This window comes from Hemiscyllium ocellatum, chromosome 34 (assembly GCF_020745735.1).
Source record: "Hemiscyllium ocellatum isolate sHemOce1 chromosome 34, sHemOce1.pat.X.cur, whole genome shotgun sequence".
NCBI classification, from domain to species: domain Eukaryota; kingdom Metazoa; phylum Chordata; class Chondrichthyes; order Orectolobiformes; family Hemiscylliidae; genus Hemiscyllium; species Hemiscyllium ocellatum.
This window is the reverse complement of record NC_083434.1, coordinates 9,603,486-9,628,303: the sequence shown is the minus strand read 5'-3', so window position 1 is coordinate 9,628,303 and position 24,818 is coordinate 9,603,486. Positions and strand designations below refer to the sequence as shown.

Genomic DNA, 24,818 nt, shown 5'->3' with positions numbered 1-24,818 from the left:
CACTTGGCCACTCTATTCAACAGGCTAAGTTGCAGGATGCATGGTTCAGCAGTGCTTAGATCCCAAAGTTGTCAAGAACATAGGTGTAGGTGGTCTTTAAGTTGACCTAGCAGGAGTTGGTCTGTGTGATAATGGTGCCGCCTCTAGCAAGAGAGCTTGAGGGTGGGATTGTGCTAACTAGAAGTGCAGATTTCCAATTTTGAATCTTGACTTGGCTCCAAAAGTGTCTCTGTGTGACCAGGAGGTTTCGATATTGGTGGCTCAATCCATTTTAGCTCTTTGCCTGGTGTTGCCTACCTGAAACAACAGAAGTGAAGAATGGTGAGAAGAAAATCTAGCCACATAACATCCAACTAATTTACAAAATGACATATTTTATTTCTACTCTCCCCACAGACAATGAATGACCGGGCTCATGTTTTAGTTTCTAAACTTAGTGAAACAGAAGGTATCCCAGAAAGGTTTGCAGAACTCATCAAGAAGCATTTCAACATCATCTACTGTGAAGAATTCCTGAAAAATGAAAAACTCGCTGATAAAATCCAGTTTATTTTTGAATGGGAAGGTTACCCCAGAATAGATGAAAAGCTTCTGAAATCTCTACCTCATTTGAAGGCCATTATAAATCATGGAGTCGGTGTGGACCATCTCGACTTACCTCTGATCAACAGTTTTGGGGTGAAGGTGGCCAACACTCCTCATGTGGTGGACAATGCTACTGCTGAAATGGGCATGGCTTTAATGTTGGCATCTGCCAGGAATCTATTGGAAGGTAAGATAGGGCTGAAAATGTAAACTATTTTGCAAAATAGATAATGATTTGGAATCTATAATTTTGATCTTTAAAACCAAGGAAGGAGTAGAGCATATAGTAATAAACATTCAAACTAACATATAAAAATTAGAGAAAACAGAGGTTCAAATCATAAAATTGTGGACCACAGAAACTTGCTGTCATATAGACTAACTGCACTTACTGACTGTTCTAAAACTGTTTCTCATTGGTTTTTGAGTACGACTAAATCAGGGTGCTGGAATTGGTGAGTTGAGGGAATTTTTTAATTTTTTGAAAATCTAAACTTGTTTATATAACATTTAGCTGAAAGTTACAATGTAAATTAGGGACTAGGCAGAAGAATGCAAATTATCCACTATAGGCCAGCTAGGTTAGTAAATTAAGGAAGCTAGTTTGAATTTTTTTTTCTCTGTAACTCATGCTCCGCTATCTGTTCGATTTCAGAATTATTACATACAGCACCTCAGTACAACTTGAACAGAATGATGGGTGTTTGGTGAATTGATGGAGTCAGTGAAAGGAGGTGCTCCTTTGGCTTTTTTCACATTTTCGCCATGTAGGAATGACTTATATTTACTCATCCCTGATGTATCTAATTTATAGGCAAAGGAGAAAGAATAGATTTATGTTTAAAAATGAATAATCACACTTTCTACACTCTACTTTCCAGTTTATTGCAATTAATGCTGAATTTTTAGAAGACACAAATCAGACTTCAGTTGGAGTACTGTCTACAGTTCTGAGCATCACACTTCAGGAAGGATGTAAATACATTGGAAAGCGTGCAGAAGAGTTTTACAAGGGTGTCTGCAGGGATGAGAAATTTCAGTTATTTTAGATTAGACTTACAGTGTGGAAACAGGCCCTTCGGCCCAACAAGCCCACACCGACCCGCCGAAGCGCAACCCACCCATACCCCTACATTTACCCCTTACCTAACACTACGGGCAATTTAACTTGACCAATTCACCTGACCCGCACATCTTTGTGACTGTGGGAGGAAACCGGAGCACCCGGAGGAAACCCACGCAGACACGGGGAGAACGTGCAAACTCCACACAGTCAGTCGCCTGAGTCGGGAATTGAACCCGGGTCTACAGGCGCTGTGAGGCAGCAGTGCTAACCACTGTGCCACCGTGCTGCCCACTAAGACAGACTGGAGAATTTGGACAGGAGAAGGTGGCTTAGACAAGATTTGATAAAAGTTTTCAAAAACACAAGTATAGAGAGGGAGAAATTTTGTACTTTTTAAAATTCATTCATGGGATGAGGGCATCGCTGGCTAGGCAACATTTGTAGCCCATCACTAATTGCCCAGAGGGCAGTTAAGAGTCGATCACATTGCTGTGAGTCTGGAGTCACATGTAAGCCAGACCAGGTAAGGATGGCATTAGTGATCCAGATGGTCTAATGATGTTATTCATGGTCATCATTAGACTCTTAATTCCAGATTATTATTGAATTCAGATTCCACCATCTGCCATGGCAGGATCCGAACATTATCTGGCTCTCGGAATTAATAGTCCAGCAATAATACCATTGGACCATTGCCTCCCCACTGCTAGAAGGATCAAAATGAGAAGGCACAGATTTAATATAATTTACTAAAGAATCAAATGTGATGTGAGAAAAAGTTTTTTTTTATACAGTAAATAGAGGGTCAAGAATGCACTGCCTGGAAGTGTGGTCAGGTTCAATTGAGGCGCATTGAAGCAAGGTTGAGATGATTGTATAAACAGAAACAATGAGTGAGGTGACAGGAAAAAGCAAGAGAATGGCACTAAGTCCTAATTCTCAATCAGCGAGCTGGTCCAGATCCAAAGGGCTAAAAAGCCTCCTCCTGTCTGTAACAATTCTGTGATTCTTTATTCAACAGAGTGGGTAGAATGTAACGCCTTTTCAGGTTGCAACTTCTGAAACAAGTAGGGTTGTTTGACTGGTTGGGAGGGTGCAAGGTGGGAACTCAGCTATCCCCCTGTTTTCTCATTACCCCTTTGAAGTCTGGACTGTAAGGTTTGATGACAGCTTTCTTGCTCAGAGTCCAAATCAGTGAGCAGTATATACCTCATAAGGGTCTCATCCAGCTACTGCTTAGATTGAAGGAAAAGATCTGTGGCCGAAACTGCAGCATGGCAGCTTTGACCCTGCTGGTTGCTGAAGGTTAAAGGAAAGGTGTTTCTTTTCCTGGTCCCTGGTGCCAGTTGGACACTATTCCACCTAAGACAGTGGCTTTCTCCTGGATACTGTTAATCAAGACCCCACCCCACACCTACTCACCAGGGCCTGCCTGAAATCCTTGGAGGCAAGGATTCCAAGGAACATTTTCTCCTTGTCCTAGCTGCATTACCAGCAATGTCCACATTCTGGGCGACACCTTCAGCACTGTAAATCTCCTGCCTTGACTGGCTGGCAACTCTGAGACATCTTCTTGGAAAGAGGCAGTTGTCTCAGGTATAGTAATGAAAGATCAGAGTAGCAAAAGCTCTGCTGGTGAAAAAGCAGAGTAGCAGGTGAAACCCAATGTCACTCCCAGCATTTACACTGTGAAGAGTTAGCCCTCAGTGAATAATCCAGGCCATTGTTATTTTTAAAATATTGAAAATCTGCATTTATGGTTGTAATTTATCATCTGCTGCTTTCAGTATTTCTTACAGGCTTTGTTGGTAAATTGTGAATTCCTGCGTGGCATAGATTTTTCTTTAAAGGGAATGCTATTAAAAAGAAATTGTATAATTACAGTAAATTACAAATCACACATGACAGGAAAAGAAATGTCTTGTAAAAATATGTAAACCATGAAAACATTGGACCACTTACCTGATTAAATTAATTGATTTCCTAATGTCCCAGTCTTCATAAAAGTAATATTTCAAAACTGAATTTAATAGAATTGACCGGAATTTAAATAGGCAGTTCACTCAGGCTGCATATCTTACCATACAGGGACACTACATTTACCAAAACCAGTTGGTTCTCCTTGTGGATGTGGTATTTTACTCATGCAGTAGGCATTGACAATATATGGATTATAAAAGGAAAGCTTTACATTAGCCCCTAAAAATTACTGAAACTTGATGTTTTCGTTTACCAAATGAGCCAACTACAGGTTATAGATTAGTGTACACTTCTTCCTTGGTTTTCACCGAATGCTAACTTATGTTTGAAGAATGCAGTTTGTTGGTGCCACAATGCTCAATTTAATTGTTGCAGGTACAAAAGCTAATTAACTTTAAAGAGCACTGTGATGAAATTGCAACAGACTGTTGGCCTATTTGTTGCCAGGTGATGAGGATGTTGTACAATATTGGCCTTCAATTTTCACAACCTTCCAACTTCTGAAAAACATTCAGTTGGAATGTAGTTCTGTTTCTCTCCACAGATAGATAGTGCCTAACCTGCTGAATATTTCCAGCAGTTTCTGGTTTTATTTATGGAAAATATTTATTTGTCTGCTATTCAACACACCCACTGCTCTTGACTATTTTGATTTTAAAATTTTAGGTCAGAAGATTTCAACTTCCCCAGATACTAAAACGTATCCTTTGAATTGGTTTGGAGTCGAAGTGACTGGAGCTACACTTGGGATCATTGGAATGGGACGGATTGGATACAAAGTTGCTCAAAGAGGCAAAGGATTTGAGATGAAAATTCTGTATCACAATAGGAACAGGAGGTAGGATTTATTGCAGGTTCCAAATAAAGATCGTTTTGTAACAGTGCATAGATACTATCTGTTAATAGTATATTGAGGTACACATTGACATACTAGCACATTAGTCCCTATACACAGCATTTTACCTGCTTCTTGGATGACCAGGGCAGGGTTGAATGAGGAATGAGGCTCTAACAACCTCAAGATTCCATATTACAACTGCCTTGTTGCCATATTTATAATGATTATTCAAACTCTGGATGAAGATTCCCCCGCAAGAATAGATGGAGGCTGATTAAAACTTTAAAAGGTACAGCCTGATAATGTCACAAGCCCCTCAAGGAATCCATGGCTCTATCCAAGTTATTGAGGCAGTGGCCAAGGTAGAAATAGAAATGGCAGCAAAAGTTCAGAATGTGTGGTGGCTTTTGAAGAAACTGGATTTAATCATCTTAATGTTTATGTGCCAGATGTAGCTCCATATTAGATCACTTGCTACTGGATTCAGATCCTAGTCTAGCAAAATGTAGATTACTACACCAATATAGAACTGAGGTAGTGCTGCAATATCAGAAATGTCATGTTTTACAGGGAATGTTAAACCAAGGCTTCATATCAGGTGAAGGTTTAAATATCCTCTGGTATTATTTCTAAGAAGAGTTAAGAACTTCTTCACAGTGTCCTAGTCAATGTTCACCCTTCAAGTAACATACAAAAACAATTAACAGCTTGTTACTACACTGTTGTTTATGAAGCTTGCTGTGTATAAGTTGGCAGCCATGGTTCCTAGGTATTAATCATGATCACACCTCAAAAATCGCTTGATTGTTTGTTGAGTACTTGGGTTGTCCTGAAGTTGCAGTGGCAATATTATAAGGACAAGCTCTTTCTTTCTAACTGGTGAAGGTCATGGATTGTCCAAGACTGAATGTTGGATAAGCAATCTGACAATATAGAGTTAAAAATCACAGAACACTAGGTAATAATGCAACAGGTTTATTTGGAAGCACTAGCTTTCAATATGCTGCTGCTTCATCACGTAGCTACCAAAATTCCTTATCTCTAGCCCCATTTTTATTCTGCATCCTTTCCAATGCCTTCACATCCTTTCTAAAATTGCATTCCTTTATGATGTGTGCAGTCATTGAATTAGATGTAATATATGACAACAGCACTGAAGTATAAATGAATTTGCCAAGAATTATCCTCAGTTAAATAGCAGACATGCAGTAGTGATCACAACTCCTCGAAAATGTTTACATACCTCCAGCCAATAACTTACTTTCTCACTGGTGAAGTTCATGGATTGTCCAAGTCCGGATGTTGGGTAAGCAATCTGACAATACTGAAGCAGTGAATGGGTCAAGACAGGGTAATAGAGTTTTAAAGTTGGGTACTATCGTTCTCATGGAAGCTGGCTCAATGCTGTCAGATGTTGTTAGTGAAGGGAGTGTATACATGAGGAGAGGGATCAGCAAGAAAAGAAGCGGAAAGCACGTCCAACACATAGGACGTTGTTCTCTGCCTCAGAGCTAATTGTTCACCATGGTAAGTTTCCTTAAATTGCTCCTTTTATAGAGCCATGGAGTCATATAGCATGGAAAAAAGGCCCTTCAGTCCGAATTGGTCCATACCAACCAATGCTACCACACTAATCCCATTTCCCTGCACTTGGCCCATATTCTTCTAAGTACCTGCCTATGGAAACATCTAATAATAGGTGTCATCTCAGCTCAGACAATTCGATAAACTGACACCACCTTGAGAATGTAATTCTGGGATTTACATATTAAAGAACCTAAACCACCATATCCCATCTAAAAGATGAAAGACTTAATCTAAATTTGTTTAAGAACTATAACAGGGTGTGATGTGATTTTTAACTGAAGTTGTTTAATATATCATTACAACTCCATGACACTGTAACCCTTTTGCTATAATTTCTGTGTTATATGATCATGTTCCACAACCACTTGATAAAGAGGCAGTGCCTTTGGAAAGCTAGTGCTTCCGAATAAACCTGTTGGGCTATAACCTGGTGTTGTGTGATTTTTGACTTTGTCCATCCCAGTCCAACACCGGCACCTCCAAATCCTGATGTGCACATTGACATACTAGCACATTAGTCCCCAAACACTAATTAACTTGGACGGCCAGGGCAGGGTTGAATGTGGAATTAAAATCACAAAAGTTGAGATTCCGTGTTACAACTGCCTTGCTGCCATATTCATAGTGATAATTCAAACCCTGGATGATGTTCCCCTCACAAAAATAGATAGAGGTTGACTAAAAATTCAAAAGGTGCAGCCTGATTATGTCCCCAAACCCCTCAGGGAGTCCACAGGTCTACCAGGTTATTGAGACAGCAGCCAAAATAGAATTAGAAATAGCGGCAAAGATGCAGAGTTTGTGGTGGGGTTTGAAAAAACTGGGTTAATCTTCTTAATGTTTACGTGCCAAATGTAACTCACTGGTAGCACACTCACGTCTGAGTACGAACATTCTGGGTTCAGGTCCCACTCCAGCAAAAAGTACATTGCTAAATCAATGTAAAACTGAGATAGTAGATCCCTGATGAAGGAGCAGCACTGCGAAAGCTAGTGCTTCCAAATAAACCTGTTGGACTATAGACTGGTGTTGTGTGATTTTTAAACTTTGCCCATCCCAGTCCAACACTGGCACCTCCACATCATGACTATACAGAAGCAGTGGGGATAAAGAATTTTAATGTTGGTTACCTTCATTCACAAGGAAGCTGGTTCTATGCCTTTAGATGTTGTTAGTAAAGGGCAGTATGTACATGAGAGGGAGCATCAAGAATAGAAGCAGGAAGGAGGTACATCAATGAAACGTTAAAAATTTTCATGTAACTTTTTTAGAAGTAATTTTCTGTTACTAAATTTGGGCTATTTATAATTGGTAGAATTGGTACTTTTATTAAAAATGTTTATTTTGGTGAAAAACTCAATTTTTAACTGTATCAATTATGAGGGAATGAGACAGAAAACAGGAAACTACAGGCCAGTCAGATTAATATCTGTCACAGGGAAAATGCTAGAAGCTATTACAAAACCATTATAGCAGAATATTTGGATAAGTTCAAGAATAATCAGGCAAAGGCAATATGATTTTATGAAAGGGAAATCATATTTGATCAACTTCTTAGATTTCTTGGAACAGTTAATACATGTTTGGATAAAGGGGAGCTGTCGGATGTACATTACTTATAATTTCCAGAAGGTATTTGATAAGGTGTCACATCGTAAGTTATTGCAGAAAATAAAAGCTCACAACACAGTGGGTTACATATTAACATAGATAGAAGATTGGTTGGCTCATAGGAAACAGAGAGTAGGTCTAAGTAGGAAGGATGTAACCTTAGGGATTGGTGCTAGGACCTTCACTATTCACAATTTATAAAAATGACTTGGATGAAGGGACCGAAGGTACGTTTGCCAGATTTGCTGAATGACACAATGATAGATAGGACAATAAATTGTGAAGTTGACATGAGGAGGCTACAGAAAGCTATATACAGGTTGACTGAGTGGGCAAAATGTGACAAATGGAGTATAATGTGGAAAAATGCAACAGTGTCCATTTTGTCAAGAAGAATAAAAACTAATAATGATGTAAGAGGATCTGGGTGGCCTCATGTATGATTAGCAAAATAGTAATGTGCAGATACAGCAAGTCATTAAGAACAGAGCGTTTTCATTTATTGTGAGAGAAATTAAATGCCAAAGTAGGGAGGTTATGCTTCACTTCTACAGGACACTAGTGAGACTGCATTTGGAGTACTGGTCCAATATTGGAAATCTTTTAAGGAAGGATGTAAATTAATTAGAGGCAGTTCAGAAGTGATTTACCTGACTAATACCTGGAATGGAGGATTTGTCTTATGCGAAAAGATTTATAAGGTAGGCTTGCATGCACAAAGGTTTAGAACAGGAAGGAAGAACTTGATTAAAATGTGTAACATGCTGAGCGGTGTTGACATGATGGATATGCAGAGAATATTTCCTCTTACAGGAGAATTTAGAACTGGGGTGACTGTTTAAAGCTCAGGGATCATCCTTTAAATACAGAATTAAGACAGAATTTATTCTGAGGGTTGTGAGTATGTGGGAATCACTCTGAGATGGCGGTAGAAGCAGAGTCTGAGAGGTCTACAGCACAGAAAAGAGACCCTTCAGTCCACAGAGTCTGTTGCAGTCAAAAACAACCACATGACTACTCTAATCCCATTTTCCAGCACTTGGCCTACAGCATTATATGCCTTGGTAACACAGGTTGTTGTTGAAATACTTTTTAAGTGTTTGAGGGTTTCTGCCTCTACCACCCTTACAGGCAGTGGGTTTCAGATTCCCAGCACTGATATTTTCTTCACTGTCCTAAACCGCCTGACCCTGACCTTAAATCTTTGCCCCAGTCGCTGATTCCTCCACCAAAGAGAGAAGTTCCTTCTTGTTTAACCTGCCTATACCCTCATAATTTTATACATTTCAATCACGTTCTGCACTCCTACCCCAAGTCTCTTCTGTTCTAAGAAAACAATCCCAGTCTATCAAATCTCTCTTCATTACTGAAACTCTTGAGCTCATGCAACATCCTGGTCAATCTCCTCTGCACCCTCTCCAGTGCAATCCAATAGATTCCAGAACTGCATACAATATTCCAGCTGTAGCTTTAGCAACGTTTAAGATAGTTCCAATGTAACCTCCCTATGTCTAAGCTAATAAAAGGCAAGTATTGCATATGCATTCATAGCCACTTTATCTTTATGCCCCGTGATCTTAAGGGACTGGTGGACATGCACACCAACATCCCTAAGATCCTTTGTACTTACAACATTTGTAATGTTCGTCATGTATCCACTTTCCTTGTTTATATTGCCCAAGTGCATCACCTTACACTTATCCTGACTGAACTCCATTTGCCACTGGTCAGCCCATCTATATCCTTCTGTAGGTGTAGGGAATGCTGGATGACTAGGGAATTTGAGATTTTGGTTAAGAAAGAAAAGGAATAGACAGGAGAGATCAAGTGAATTCTTACAGCATGAAGGCAGTAGGAGTAAACTTGAGAGAAATCAGGAGGGCAAAAATAGTACATTAGATAGCTTTGGCAAATAGGGTTAAGGAGAATCCAAAGGGATTTTATAAATACATTAAGGACAAAAGGGTAACTATAGAGAGAATAGGGCTTCTCAAAGATCAACAAGACAGCCTATGTGTTGAGCTGCAAGAGATGGGTGAAGTACTAAACAAGTATTTTGCTTCAGTGTTTACTGTGGAGAAGGATATGGAGGATATAGAATGTGAGGAAATAGGTGGTGACATCTTGAAAAATGTCCATGCCTCAGGAGGAGGTACTGGATGTGTTGAAATACGTAAAAGTGGTTAATCCACAGAATCTGATCAGGTGTACCCCAGAACTCTCTGGGAAGTAAGGGAAGTGATTGCTGGGTCCCTTGCTGAGATATTGTATCATTGATAGTCACAGGTGAGGTGCCAGAAGACTGGGAGTTAGCTAACATGGTTCCACTATTTAAGAAAGGTGGTAAGGAAAAGCTAAGGAACTATAGGCCGGTGAGTCTGACTTTGATGGTGGGCAGGTTGTTGGAGTGAATCCTGAGGAACAGGATTTACATATATTTAGAAAGGAAAGGACTGATTAGCAATAGTCAGCATGGCTTTGTGCGTGGGAAATCATGCCTCAGGAACTTGCTTGAGTTTTCTGAAGAAGTAACAAAGACGATTGATGAGGGCAGAACGGTAGACTGATCTATACGGACTTCGGTAAGGTGTTCAACAAGATATCCCATGGGCGACTGGTTAGCAAGGTGAGATCTCATGAATACAGGGAGACCTAGCCATTTGGAAACAGAACTGGCTCAAAGGTAGAAGACAGAGGGTGGTGGTGTAGGATTGCTTTTCAGACTGTGAGGCCTGTGACCAGTGATATACCACAGGGATTGGTGCTGGGTCCACTATATAAATGATATGGTTGTGAACGTAGGAGGTATAGTTAGTAATTTTGCAGATGACAAAAAAATTGGAGGAACAGTGGACAGCGAAGAAGGTTACTTCAGAATCCAACAAGATCTTGATCTGATGGGCCAATGTGCTGAGGAGTGGCAGATGGAGTTTAATTTATATAAAAGTGAGGTGCTGCATTTTGGAAAAGCAAATCAGAACAGGACTTATACACTTAATGGCAAGGTCCTGGGGAGTGTTGCTGAACAAAGAGACCTTGGAGTGCAGGTTCACAGCTCCTTGAAAGTGGAGTCGCAGGTAGGTAGGATAGTGAAGAAGGTGTTTGGTATGCTTTCCTTTATTGGTCAGAGTATTGAGTCCAGGAGTTGGGAGGTCATGTTGCGGCTGTACAGGACATTGGTTAGGCCACTTTTGCGGTATCATGTGCAATTCTGGTCTCATTCCTATCAGAAGGATGTTGTGAAATTTGAAAGGATTCAGAAAACATTTATAAGGACGTTGCCAAGGTTGGAGGATTTGAGCTGTAGGGAGAGGCTGAACTAGTTGGGGCTGTTTTCCCTGGAGCTTCAATGGCTAAGAAGTGACTTTATAGAGGTTTATAAAATCATGAGGGTCATGGATAGGATAAATAGACAAGGTCCTTTCCCTGGGAAGAGGGAGTCCAGAAGTAGAGGGCATAGATTTAGAGTGAGGGAGAAAAGATATAAAAGGAACCTAAGGGGCAACCTTTCCATGCAGAGGGTGGTATGTGTATGGAATGAGCTGTCAGAGGAAATGGTGGAGGCTGGGACACTTCCAGCATTTATAAGGCATCTGGATGGTATATGATTAGAAAGGGTTTACAGAGATATGGGCCAGATTGTGGAAGATGGGACTAGATTAGGTTAGGATATCTGGTCAGCATGGTCGAGTTGGTCCATGCTGTACATTGCTGTGACTATGACACTATTCTCACTGTTTCCCACACCACAATTTTCATATCATCTGGGAACTTACTGATGGACTCTCCTACATTCAAATCTAAATCATTTATATATACCACAAACAGCAAGGATGCCAACACAGATTCCTGTGAAACCCCACTGGACTCAGGCTTTTAGTCATAATGACCCCTCAACCACCACCCTCTGCTTCCTGCCACTCAGCCAATTCTGGATTAATCAGCCATGTTTCCATACATCCAAAAAGCTTTTATCTTCACTATTACTCTCCCATGTAGGAAGTTATCAAAAGTCATGCTAATGCCAAAGTTCACTAGATCAAATGCATCGCCATCATCTATACACCAGGTCACTTCTTTGAAAATATAAAACGAGTTGGTCGGACACAACCTCCCCACATAAAACCATTTTGATTGTTCTTGATTAATCCCTGCCTCTCAAGTGCAGATTAAACCTGTTCCTCAGAATTGCTTCCAATAGTTTCCCCACCATTCAGGTTGTACTGACTTGCCTATAGTGTTCTGGTTTATCCCTTGCTCACTTCTTGAATAACTGTACCACTCTGCTTTTCTCCAGTCCTCTGGCACCTCTCGTGAGTCCTTGAATTTTTTTTTCAGGCAGAGATAGATACAGCCTCATTAAGTAAGGGTGAGAAGTTATCTCCTGGAGATGGGAATGTGGACCCAAGGTTACTATTAGGTTAAGTATATTATAATTGGCAGAGCAGCAATGGCCTCCTCCTGCTTCTAACCAGTGTGTTTATATATCAATAAATATATTATTATAAATTTATGAGATTATAATTAAATATATCAAAGAATGTTCTTAATGGAAGAAAATTATGGCTGTTATGAAACACTGTCCAATTGCACTTGTCAATGTAAGAATTTATGTTTTCAATTTCAAAAATAACCTTGACCTGGAAGTTGAACCATAAAATCAATTTGGAGAACTAGTGCAGATTGATGATTCCAGTTAAAGTGGAACTTTATGGATAGCTAGTCAATTATCGTAATAACGCCAACACCTTAACTGTTGTATTATTATACTCATTGCTGTGCTAATTTGACTTTATTTCAACTTAATGTTTGTTCCTCTTGTATTAAGTTAGTTTTATGTTAGACAATATTTATTCCTTTGTTATGGAAATGATTATCAAAGGATAGTAACATAAACTCCCATTCTTCTAAGTTTGAATTTATCATTCAAGGCATTTTCACAATATCTAACTTCTAATAATTTACCAATAAGATAGTTGTACTTTCAGCTCACAATGAAATAAGAGGACAACAATTTATTGAGATATTTTTGAGTTATTGGGCCAAATATATCACTGGGGATAAGAATAAAATAATTTATGCACAAATTAAAAGAACTTGCACATATATATCACCTTATTATACCTTGAGGCCATCCCAAGTGACTTATAACGATTGATTGTAACTAGAAATGTCAGTTTTTAAACAAAGTTTGTCATCTTAATAGCAAATAAGAGTCTTATCTTGGCACAAATAATGTTCAAAAGATGTTGGAGATCACAGTTGAGTGAGAGGGAGGAACTGAAGGAAGTCAGTGTTAGTAGGGAAATGGTGTTGGGGAACTTAATGGAATTGAAATCCTCAAGCATCTGTAATCTATATTCAAAGTACTAATTGAAGTAGCCCTTGAAATAATGGATGAAAGGTGGTCAGCTTTCAAGATTCTACAGGCTCTGGAACATTTTCCATGGATTGGAGGCTAGCTAATGCAACCCCACTATTTAATAAAGGAGGTAGTGAGAAAACATACACACCGGTCAGTCTGACATCAGTAATGGAGAAATACAAAAATCCATTATCAAAGATTTAACAGCACAGAACTTGAAAACTATGATAGGGTGAGTCATCATGGATTTATGAAAGGAAAATCATGCTTGACAAATCCATGGAATTTTTCAAGGATGCAACCACCAGAGTTATAAAGGGAAGCCAGTGGATATAGTTCACTTGGATATCCAGAAGGGTTGCGCTGAAGTCCCACACAAGAGATTGGCATGTAAAACTCAATTGCATGGGTAAGGGATAATATATTGACATGGGTAGACAACTGGTTGGCAGGCAGGAAACAAACAGTAGGAGCAGCAGGTCTTTGAGTGGCAGATAGTGACTAGTGGAGTGCCACAGGGATCAGTGCTTGGACCCCAGCTCCTCACAATATATTAGTGATAGAGATATTACATTTAATTCCATCATCTAAAAGTTTGCAGACAATTCAAAGTTGGGTGGCATGGTAACCTTTGAGGAGAATGTAGAGAAGCTTGAGTGTGGTTTGGTCAAGTTGAGTGAGTGGGAAGATACATGGTAGATGACGTGAAATGTGGATAATTATGAGGTTATTACTTTGGTAGCAAAAACAAGAATGCAGATTATTACATGAATGGTGATTGATTGGAAAAGGGGCAGTTCACTGAGACCTCAATGTCCTTACACGCCAGTCACTGAAAGTAAGCAACCAGGTTCATCCTGCAGTGAAGAAGGCATATTGTATGTTGGCCTTCATAACAAAGATATTTGAGCATTGGAGCAGGGAAGTCTTGGCCTTGGTGAGTTCACACCTGGACTATTGTCACCATAGAATTCTACAGTGTGGAAACAGCCCATTTGGCCCAACAAGTCCGTACTTACCCTCCAAAGAGTAACCCATCCTGATCCATTCCCCTATCCAATTACTCTATACTTACCCCTGACTAATGCACCTAACCTACACATCCCAGAAGACTATGGGCAATTTAGCATGGCTAGTTCACCTAATCTACACATCTTTGGACTATGGGAGGAAACTGGAGCACCCGGAGGAAACCCATGCAGACATGGGGAGAAAGTGCAAACTCCACACAGTCGCCCGAAGGTGGAATTGAACCCGGGTCTCTGACGCTATGAGGCATCAGCTACACTGAACCACCATGCTGCTTCATTGTGTACAGTTTTGGTCTCCTTTAGGCCTCCTTAGCTGAGTGAGTTCAATAAAGGCTTACCAGACTGACTCCTGGGATGGCAGGACTGACATTCGAAGAGAAATTGAATCAGTTTGAACTATATTCACTGGAAGTTTGAAGAACAAGGCAAAGTGGAGGAATCTTACACAAAGTGATAAAATTTTAACAAGACTAAATAAGATCAACACAAGAATGCTGTTCCTAATGATTGAGAAGTCCAAAACCAGCTGTTGCAGTTTTAGGATGAAATCTGTCATTTAGGACTGAGATGAGGAGAGATTTCTTCACCCAGAAAGCCTGTGGAATTCTCTGCCACAGAAAGCAGTTGATGCCAAAGCACTGCATGTTCTCAAGAAGGAATTAGGTATAGATATAAAGGAATGTTCTTCAAGCTAAAGGAATCAAAGGGTGTGGAAGAAAGTAGGAAGAGGATACTGAGTTGGAGGATTAATCATTATCATATTGAACAGTGGAGATGGCTTAAATAGCCAAATGCCTATTCCTACCTTTATTCCTGATGTTTCAAGTCTAGATTTGTGTCATAATGTGTAAGTGCAGATTGATGTTTAAAAAAAGTAGATCTCATATCTTTTCCATTTGTTAATGTAATTCATTAATTGTTTAATGTGTCAAATGGATGATGAGATGGTGGTTTTAATAAAAGGAAGTATTCATAGCTGATCTGTGTGATTGGCTGTGTATAAATACGGATATATTTTTGAGATCTTGACCTGCAGTGATAGCGTCCATATATTTGAGCTGGAATGGCTGAGCTTAAGACCAATCTGCATAACATGTGTGGTATAACACATCTAAACAGGCTGATTACCATCATGGAGTCATACAGCACAGAAACAGGCCCTTAGGCTTAACTTGTGCATACTGACTGAACTATTCCTATTTGCCTATATTTTGCCCATATCCTGCTATACCTTTCCTGCCAATATATCTGTCCAAATGTCTTTTCAATGTTGTAATTCTACCCTTCTCTACCACTTCTTCTGGCAGTTCATAACCTATATACAGCACCCTCTGTGTGAAGAAGTTGCCCTCAGTGCCTTTTATATCTTTGCTCTCTCACCTTAAAGCAATGCCCTCTAGTTTTGGACTCCTCTACCTTGGGGAAAAGACCCTGGCTGTTCACCTTATCTGTATCCCTCATGATTTTATATACCTCTGCAAGGTTACCCACAACCTCCTATGCTCCAGGGAAAAAAGTCCCAGCTTATGTCGCCTCTTATAACTGAAACCTTCCAGTCTCAGTAACATCTTTGCACCCTTTTCAGTTTAATAACATCCTTCCAATAGCAGGGTAACCAGAATGATTTTGAGTCCATCTACCAGATCTTAGTTTAACCTTCTCTGCATGAGCAGATTAATCTCAGTTGGTTTCTCCACAAAACTGAAGTTCTCATCCCTGCTAACATTCTGGTAGATCCTTCCTACATCTTGTCCCAGGCTTGAACTGTGGTGCTCAAAATTTTCCAGTGGAAACCCAAAGTTTTTATAAAGACTTTGCACAGTATCCTTATTTTTGTACTGTATACTTCTATTGATAAATCTGAGGATCCAATGAGTTTTAAAATGGCCTTCTCAACTTTACCTACTCCTGAGATGCAGGGACAGACATCATAGATGTTGGTGCTGCTTCTAGCCTGGGCCCCTAACTCTGGCCCTTGCCCTGACCTGAACACAGCAGGCCCCCTAGTGTCCTGGGCCTCAGTTATTGAGTCGTGATGCATATTTATCTATTTCCTTCTCGCTTATATAATATGCATCAATTCACCATTTCAATTTGTCAGTTCCCACTTCAAGGAGTGTTATTGGTTGAAAATAGACTTCCACCACTCACTCAGGAGACCTCACTCAATGAACTGTCAGCTAAACTGAATGACTAGCAGCTCTGTCATCCCAGCATTACTGCCCAACACTAGGATTATAAGCTGACCCAGAGTCCAGATCCTGGATTCTAAGATTAGGTTAGCGCAGGTGGTCTAATAGCAGGAGCGAACATGGGGCCTGGGGAAGTGAGGTGAAAGGTGTGGGGATCTTAATTGAGAGGAAATATCCATCTGAACATAGACTTTGAGGGAGGCACCTGATGTGGAAAGGAGATTATCGAGGCAGGTGCCCTCTCCTTCCTGCCTGAAGTCTAACCGGGTGACTTGCCAGATTTCTACTCTACCCTGAACTCTTTCTAGCTAGACAGGAAACAGCCCTAAATTAGTCACTGCAAGGATGACTGGGCGAGCCAGGCCTTTCGCATCCCACTGTATTATTGTTGGCAGGTTGGAGCAGGTGGATGGATGGTAGGAGAGCTTTGGGACATTTTACACCCTCTCTCCTGCAAACCCACTGATGGGGGTTTACAAAATTCTGCACCTAAATTCTTCCTTGTCTTTTATCTTCATATTCTTATTCTGAACTCACCCGTAAGGTAGGAACCATATCAACCCACTACATCGTTTATAGAGGTCCTTTTTGTTGATCTAATTTTATTCATCAACTTTCACCAGAAAGTACTCTTGAACATTGTGCTATTGGGCATTTAAGTCACTGGAATTCTCTACAATGTAGAATTTTTGACATTTGTCTCATGCAAATCACTGCTTCACCAACCTGAAAGGCCATTCAGGTATTATTCCAAACCCTGGTGATTTCCCAGGTCACCTTGATACACCTTTATGAGCTCCTGATAGAGGCACTGATTGTCCTTCTTGTTTGTTGTCATTGTAATTTTTGATTTGCCCAACACAACAGTAATAAACCTAATCCTCCCATTATGGTGTCCAATAAACCAGAGGAAAGCCAAGGAAAGAAGCACAAAAGAGTTTTGTGAACATTAAGGAAGAAAATTTACATTAATAGATGTATTGAAATGATGAAAATCAAAATGTTTTGTTGATATAATTTAATTTTGGCCGATCCATAATATACAACATCAGAAATCAAAAAGAAAATTGCTGAGGTTTTTCACTTGTTCTGAATCAAATAAAGCTGTTAAAGAAAGCTGCAATTAACGTGTACCTATATTAGAGTATCTAGTCATAGGTTTTCTCCAGAAGGTTCAGAGAGCCCTTTTCTCTGGCCATGTGCACATTGAAAAGGTAAAAGAATTCATGAGTAAATTAAAGTGACTGATCAATGTGTATTTTCAGTTTCAGGATTTTCATGTTTTAATAATGGCATGATATTAGGTCATCCTGTGCACAAAAAAACAACTGACTGTGAAGCTGCAGAAGAATACTGAGAATTATTTTACTAATTAATCTCTGATCATCATTTAGCCCTGACCAAATTTATAATGCAGACAAAATTGACTCATGTTGGCTCTATTTATCAAATTCCAAAATGGCAGATGTGAGTGAATCTTGAAACTGAATAAACATAGATTGAGAGTACTTATGAGTCGTTAAAAAATTTAATCACCCTAGGTCATACAAGTGTATTGTAGTTTATAATGCAGAATAATTCATGCATGGACAAAGAAATTTTTCAAGAATGGTTTCATTTTGTTTTGCACCCTTGGTGAAAGTACAATTTAGAAAAGTAGGCAAGATTGATAATCGTGAAACTTTACGGCAGCATGGTGGCTCAGTGGTTAGCACTGTTGTCTCACAGTGCCATGGATCCAGGTTTGATTCCACCGTCTGGTGACCGGCTCTGTGGAGTTTCTGCATTCTCCCGGTGTCTGCATGGGTTTTCTCCAGTTCCCTCCCACAGTCCAAAGAGTTTGGGCATGTGCAGGCTAGATGGATTAACCATGGGATATGAGGGATTACGGAGATAGGATAGGGTAGAAAGGGTCATTCTGGGTGCAATGCTGTTCGGAGAGCCAGCGTGGACTGTATATGTTGAATGGCTTGCTTTGATGCTTTAGGGATTCTATGATCATTGATACAGAATTGTTGAACTCACACTCATAAACCAGGGTTAGTGAACGGTTAACATTTTTCCTGCCTGCAAATGAAATTTCATAAGTGTAACCTCTGGACCCAAGTGTCATTCATAATTTGAAATGTGATTACAGAAAAGATTTTGTGAGAACATTAAATATTAAGCATTTTACAGAACTTTGAGTTCCCTTAAGCATAAAGAATGTAATCTTGAATGTGAAGTAAGTGAAAAGTGAAACTGTTAGGAGGGCTCAGAGGAAATTCTTTGCTCTACTTGCAAAAACTTCTTCTGATAAGGAAACTTTTGAAGGATTTAATGTAAGAATAAAGTATTATATTTTGACGTACTGTTGAAGATTAGAAGCAACGAGCTTTTACTTTGAGTAGCTGCATACTATTTTATATTCTTTCTTCCATCAACAAATGTAACTGTCATGTGAACCAACATGTTTCAGTAACCAAATTGACTTTCAATATTTTACTGCAGTTGCAGCCTCTCATTTCTGCCTATCTGGATTTCATCAAGTGAAGAACAGTACTGCACAGAGTGCCCCATCTGTGTTCTAATTGAAGTTCCAAACAAATATTACAATACCCTGGTATTTTGCTATTTTTAGCAAAGGGATTGTGAAATTGTCATTATGCAATAAATGAGCTGAATTTGGAGGTTTCAACATAATGCCCTTTGCAGACACACTATCAGCAAAGCCAAATAGTGAAAGGATTCATGAAAAGAAAAGAAGTGATTTTTCACAGGGCCGTTAAATAATAACTAAAATGTATGCCAGGTACTAAAAATTCATTATCTTTATAATAATTAACATTTTGCTTCATCTATTTTTAGGACTGAGGAAGAAGAGAGGCTGGTTGGGGCTTGTTACTGTGCAAAAATTGATGATCTCCTCCTGAAGTCAGATTTTGTGATGATTGTAGTAAGCTTGACTCCTCAAACTTCCAAAATGATTGGGGAAAGAGAGCTCAGTCTAATGAAACCCAACGCTACTCTTATTAATATCTCCCGTGGTAAGAAAATATACAGTATATGTAATTGCTTGTTTTACAAAAATAGCCATTGTTTGGAAAAATGTTTTCATAATTTATCTGCTATGATTAAGTTCCTTATATAAAAGGTTTATGATTGTCTAATTCTATTAAACTTTACATAAAATGACACGTTTCTAACTCAGAAAATTATCAAAACTCATTTTGTTGGACTGGCTTACAAGATTCCATGGTTTATACTCTTACTTCACAGGAGTAATTGTGGATTCCACTGATAGATAGTTTCAACATTAAATCTCTGGGGATCAGTCCAAGCATTTATGTGATTGATTATAATTAGAATTCCTACAGTGTGGAAGCAGGCCATACGGCCCATTGAGTCTCTATCAAATTTCCAAAGAGTATCCTATCCAGATCTACCCGTACTCTATCCTATCCCTGACCTATCATTATGGACATTATGGACAATTCAGTATGGCCAATCTACTGAACCTGCACATCTTTGGACTGTGGGAGGAATTTGGAGGTTTTCACAGACACAGTAAGAATGTGCAAACCCCGCACAGACAGTTGCTCGAATGTCAGCTAATCTGCAGTACTTGTTTCCTTTCATAGAAGCTACCGTTCCCAATTAGTATGGATCAAACAGGACTAAGCAAGACATTTCCTGTATATGAGAATATACTAAAGAGCTTTCCATATGACAGTAAAACTCATTGGTCACGTGACGAAAGTGAACTCTCCATTGTCAAGGGAAGGACAATATTAAAGCAGTACTGCTGGTACATAAAATATCTGGAATTTTCATTGAGCACTGTATATTTAGAAAAGGCAGTTCACAGAGATATAATCAGACAAAGAAACTATTAATAGGTACAATCAAAAGTTTGATTTATGAGGGGGGTTTTAAGGGGATCAGGAGCTGGAGGAAGGTCAGAAGCAAATTTTAACACTTGACTTGATTAGCAATTGAACAGATTTTGAGGAGCAACCATAAATGGTAGTGGGGAGGCTAAGCAGGATGTCACAAAAATATAGAAGGCTGAACCCATGAAAGAATGAGTATCTGAAGTGTTGGGGACCATGAGTCAATGTAAGAAAACAGAGGTTGGGGTGATGTGTGAGCAGGATCTGTTTCAGGATAGAAGACAGTGGGTTGCTTTTGATGAGCTGAAGCTATGTGGAGAATTGGAAGCCATTTAGACAGCATTAGAATGAGTCTGAACGTAACTAAATTATGCATAAGTGTTTCAGAAGAAAATGCACTGAAGTACAGGCAGAGGCAGGTGATGATACTTGGTCACGTCATCCAGCAGGAGTTCATGATCATACAAGAAGCTTTTGGATTGAGGTGTGTGCATAGAAATGACAGTATCACCTAAAATCATTAAGAAGAATGTGTACACATGGCTGTGTGTTGTCCTGGCATCTCTCGCCCTCCTGGATGCAGATCCCCCTATGCACAAAGTTTAGCAGCCAAAGAGTTGTCCAGCAGTGGCTGTGCCAGGGAGGTGCCACTTTCACAGAGAGTCAATTCTGTAGAATGGCCAGGGAGTATGCATCATACAGGCTTTTGCACTGACCTTTCAGGGGCCTGTAACCTTTGTTGTTATGCTGTAAAAGCCTTCTGACATGTGTGCTGCAGCCTCCTCCCTCACAGTTCGAGTCAGTTAGTCTGCCTACTCCAACTGTGCTTGCGACCATTTTCTTTCCATTGTGCACTTGCAATTTCCAGATGGAATGCAATAGTGAGCACCCCTCCTCCAGTATCTTCCAGCTTCATCCTGACTGTGTTGGTGAGTCGTCAAATATCTACAGCCACTTCCCACTGATCCATATTCCATCAACCTAGAAGGATTCACACTTCCATAAGTATAAATCCAACCATCATTCATCTACAACTGCCACTCAGGTCCAGGCACATGAAGTGAACATGCATTGCATGGTCATTCATGTCCCTACCTCTTCAAGCCACAGTACTACTAACCTGTTCTAGCCCTTATAACATGCTGCTATTAAACCAAACTCTTTTCCAGGAAGAGATATAATGGACACTAATCAAAAAAGGTCAGAAGATAGTGGTTGCCTGAACTAATATTTTTGTCTCGAAGAGTTTTTGTTATTGAATTCTTTAAAAAGTTAACATTACAGATGTGTGTTAGATGCAATATGTTTCCCTGACTGACATTTATTTCAATTAAAATGAATGATATAGCCTCCATGATGCAGTAAAACATTCAGAGGATAAATTCCCCCAAAACAAGTGTTGCTAAAACTATAACTTCTACTTTGCATGCATTTTACAAATCTATGTTCCACATACAGTGGACTATGAGATCAAGCTAACAGTTCGTTTGATATCTCAAGGTGGAGTGATTGATCAGGATGCTTTGGTGAAAGCGCTTCAGAATGGGGTTATTCGTGCAGCAGCACTAGATGTCTCTGAACCAGAGCCCCTTCCGAGGTATGTTGTCACATACATTTATTCAAATTCTCATTTCAAAAGTAGCAATCAATGACCTCGGCACAGAAACCCATTTGACATCACAACCATCTTGTGCTTTTTCTAAAAGGAATCATCCTTTACTACACCTACCAAATGTCATTCTGACTCCCCACATTGGAACTGCCACTGAAAAGACCACTCGTGAAATGCTGGAGAAAATGATTGAAAATGCTGTGGCTGCTGTTCGTGGATTTCCGATGCCTGACGAAGTGCTGCTGTCATGATGGGTATAAGCAGTAGATATTTGTGATGCTTTGATACTAATACATCGTAGGAATGACCACCTCAACATCAGTTCATTCAAAATAAACATTCAACAGTTGGAGTGAAGAAATAAGGTTTTATATCCTGTTGTTCACCAAAATAATACTGGGATTTTCTTTTTCCCTCCTTTCATATTAATTCATACAATTCAGGCCAACTCTCATACTGAAACATAAGAATCTTCATGCAGATATGACAAGATGAATAATGAATTGACTTAACAAGTAAAACATAGTGATTCTACTTCTGCCCACCAACACTATATTCATCAGACCCAGCCCAGGAACAGGGGCTCATCAATACTGAGGCCCACCTCTGTTCATTGAAATAACAGCCCAGTCTGGTGATGTGCACAGCTCCCCTTGATATTCACTCCCTTACCACCCCTGCAAGACAGCCCTCATCTTAACTTATCTCTGAGCTGAGTCATCTAGTAACCACAATAACAAGCGCTCACAAGCTCTATGATAACATCAGAAATCCTTGGGAAGGTGATAAATCGGATAAAATAAACAAACATTGCTTGAATTGCACTTTCAAACCATGATCTCAGACCAGATCAAAATCTGTCAAAATAAAAAAGTTCATATTCTGTTTGACCACTATGTGAACTAACCCTCATGAGCAGAATCAAATAGTTGATCTGAAAGTCAGCCAACTATTCGTAACAAAATTCCATTGAAGAACTGGGTCAACAAACTCTGCTCGACTTAATTTAGTAAAACATTTGAAGATAATCAGAGGCCTTCTGCCAAAGCTTTAAAACCAAGCAAATGGATGAACTAAACTTCAAAAAAACTATCTAAGCTGTGGGCACATTTCACACGGTCAGTTCTAGATTTCATCATTGTCCATTTAAAGGCGTGAAGTAGGAGCAAGAGTAGGCCTATCAAACCTGTTCCTCCATTCATTACATCATGGTAGATCCGTTTGTGGTCTCAACTCCCCAATTTTACCTACCTGACAACATTTGACTACCTTGTTAGTCAAGAGGAATACAACAGTTATACAATCCAGAATAGCATTTTATCCAAGGATGATATATTTAATTATGTCTGAAAACTTCCTATTTTCACAATAACATTCATTCTTTGACCAGCTCATTAGATGTCAGAGGCACCATAATATTTTATGATCACTAACCATTCTGAAATAAGCTGCATCACCACTCACTATATTTAAATAGACACAGTCAATGATATGGAATTTTGTAATGAGGTGTGAATTAGGCACAGGGGCTCCGTGGTTAGCACTGCTGCCTTACAGCACCAGAGACCCGGGTTTGATTCCAGCCTCAGGCAACTGTCTGTGTGGAGTTTGCACATTCCCTCTGTGTTGCATGGGTTCCCTCCGGGTGCACTGGTTTCCTCCCACAGTCTGAAGATGTGCAAGTTAGGTGAATTGGCAATGCTAAATTGCCCATAGTGTTCAGGGGTGTGCAGATTTAGGTTGGTTAGCCGTGGGAAATGCAGAGATCAGGATGCTCCTCGGAAGATTGGTGTGGACTCGATGGGCTGAATGGCCTGCTTCCACGCTGTAAAGATTCTATGTAACACCTTATGCTTGACCTTTCATATGATTTCCATCTCCAAACAATGGTTTGCAATACTTCTTGTCACATGATTTATGCTATTTTCCAAAACTGGCCCAATTCCACCAAGTTTGAAAATAACCACTTCTGCAATTGTGCCAACATGTAAAGGCCATAGATAGGACTCTATATCTATGCCCTTAGTCCACACAATGGAAAATTTGTACTGTTGAGAATCCCAGACTGAGGTCCTGCAGACTATTTTTCAACTTTCTCAATGCACTTGTGACCCACACATCAGGGCTGGAAAATCCAGCGTTTTGTGCTGTGTAGCCCAGGGTGAGATAGTCGTCAGAACTGGCCGCCCATTTGGAATTATTTGCCATTGGTTAAATTCACAAACCCGAAAAGAAAGTTCCCACACTCATGATTCATAATGGCCGGTAGCCATTACTTCAGTGTAGTAGACTTGAATCCACTTATTTTAACTGATTTGGCAAGATTTTGTCCCATTGTCAGTTTTATTCCCGAGATCATATATGCAGATCAACACATAACCTGTGTAAATTACAGCCTTTTTAGTTGATAACTGCTGTCTTAACAGTTAATTTAACCTGATATAAAATGTATTTTGCTGAATAATTTAAATTATACAGATTATGAGTGAAGTGTAAAAGACTGCAGTATGGATATTTAGTTTTTAGTAACATTGTAATTGGTTTAGAATACTATCTATTTTCATTAAATTTATGGTGTGCAAAATTAAACTATGATTAAAATATCTTGTAAAAATCAGAACAAAAGCATTGTCCATTCATATACTTTATGGTATAAAGACTGACTAAATTGGACAGCATCTGCACTTTCTTTCTAAACCGGATCATGCTTGAGTAGAACTATCTTTGCATCCATTTCCATGACCCCAACTCTAGGTGCCCCTTTTACCATGACCCCCATGCTACCCATGTACTGAAAACCAAGATGATCCCGGTTTGAATCCTTGGAGCATTTTTGGTGGCAGACATCAGTCTTAGGGTGGAGATGGGGGGTTGCTAGTGATGGAGAGCTGTTGGCTTCTGATTAACTGGCAATCCTGAAGGAGTGGGATTTCCACCTAAAATATCCTAAATCACATGGTAAGCCTGATGCTGGGCGGTTATGTGCCCGACAGGCACTTAATTGCATTGGGCTTTTCCCATGGAAGTGCCACAGGTTTTCTACTAGTTCTCCAACCAATGGAGGAAAATCCTACTGGCA

The 24,818-nt window shown here is 39.7% G+C and overlaps 1 protein-coding gene across 5 annotated transcripts in view; it reads left to right on the top strand.

Annotated features, from left to right (window-relative positions):
* The window catches only part of LOC132832221 (probable 2-ketogluconate reductase), a 55,630-nt gene extending 31,391 nt beyond the window's left edge, over window positions 1-24,239 (top strand). For all 5 annotated transcript variants that reach the window (XM_060850018.1, XM_060850022.1, XM_060850020.1 and 2 more), the window contains exons 2-6: window positions 397-772; window positions 4,298-4,469; window positions 19,103-19,281; window positions 21,628-21,724; window positions 21,834-24,239. In XM_060850018.1, coding sequence (XP_060706001.1) covers window positions 397-772; window positions 4,298-4,469; window positions 19,103-19,281; window positions 21,628-21,724; window positions 21,834-21,990 — 981 coding nt within the window. In that variant the 3' untranslated portion in view covers window positions 21,991-24,239. The remainder of the gene's footprint in view (window positions 1-396; window positions 773-4,297; window positions 4,470-19,102; window positions 19,282-21,627; window positions 21,725-21,833) is intronic.
* The last annotated feature ends 579 nt before the right edge of the window (window positions 24,240-24,818 follow it).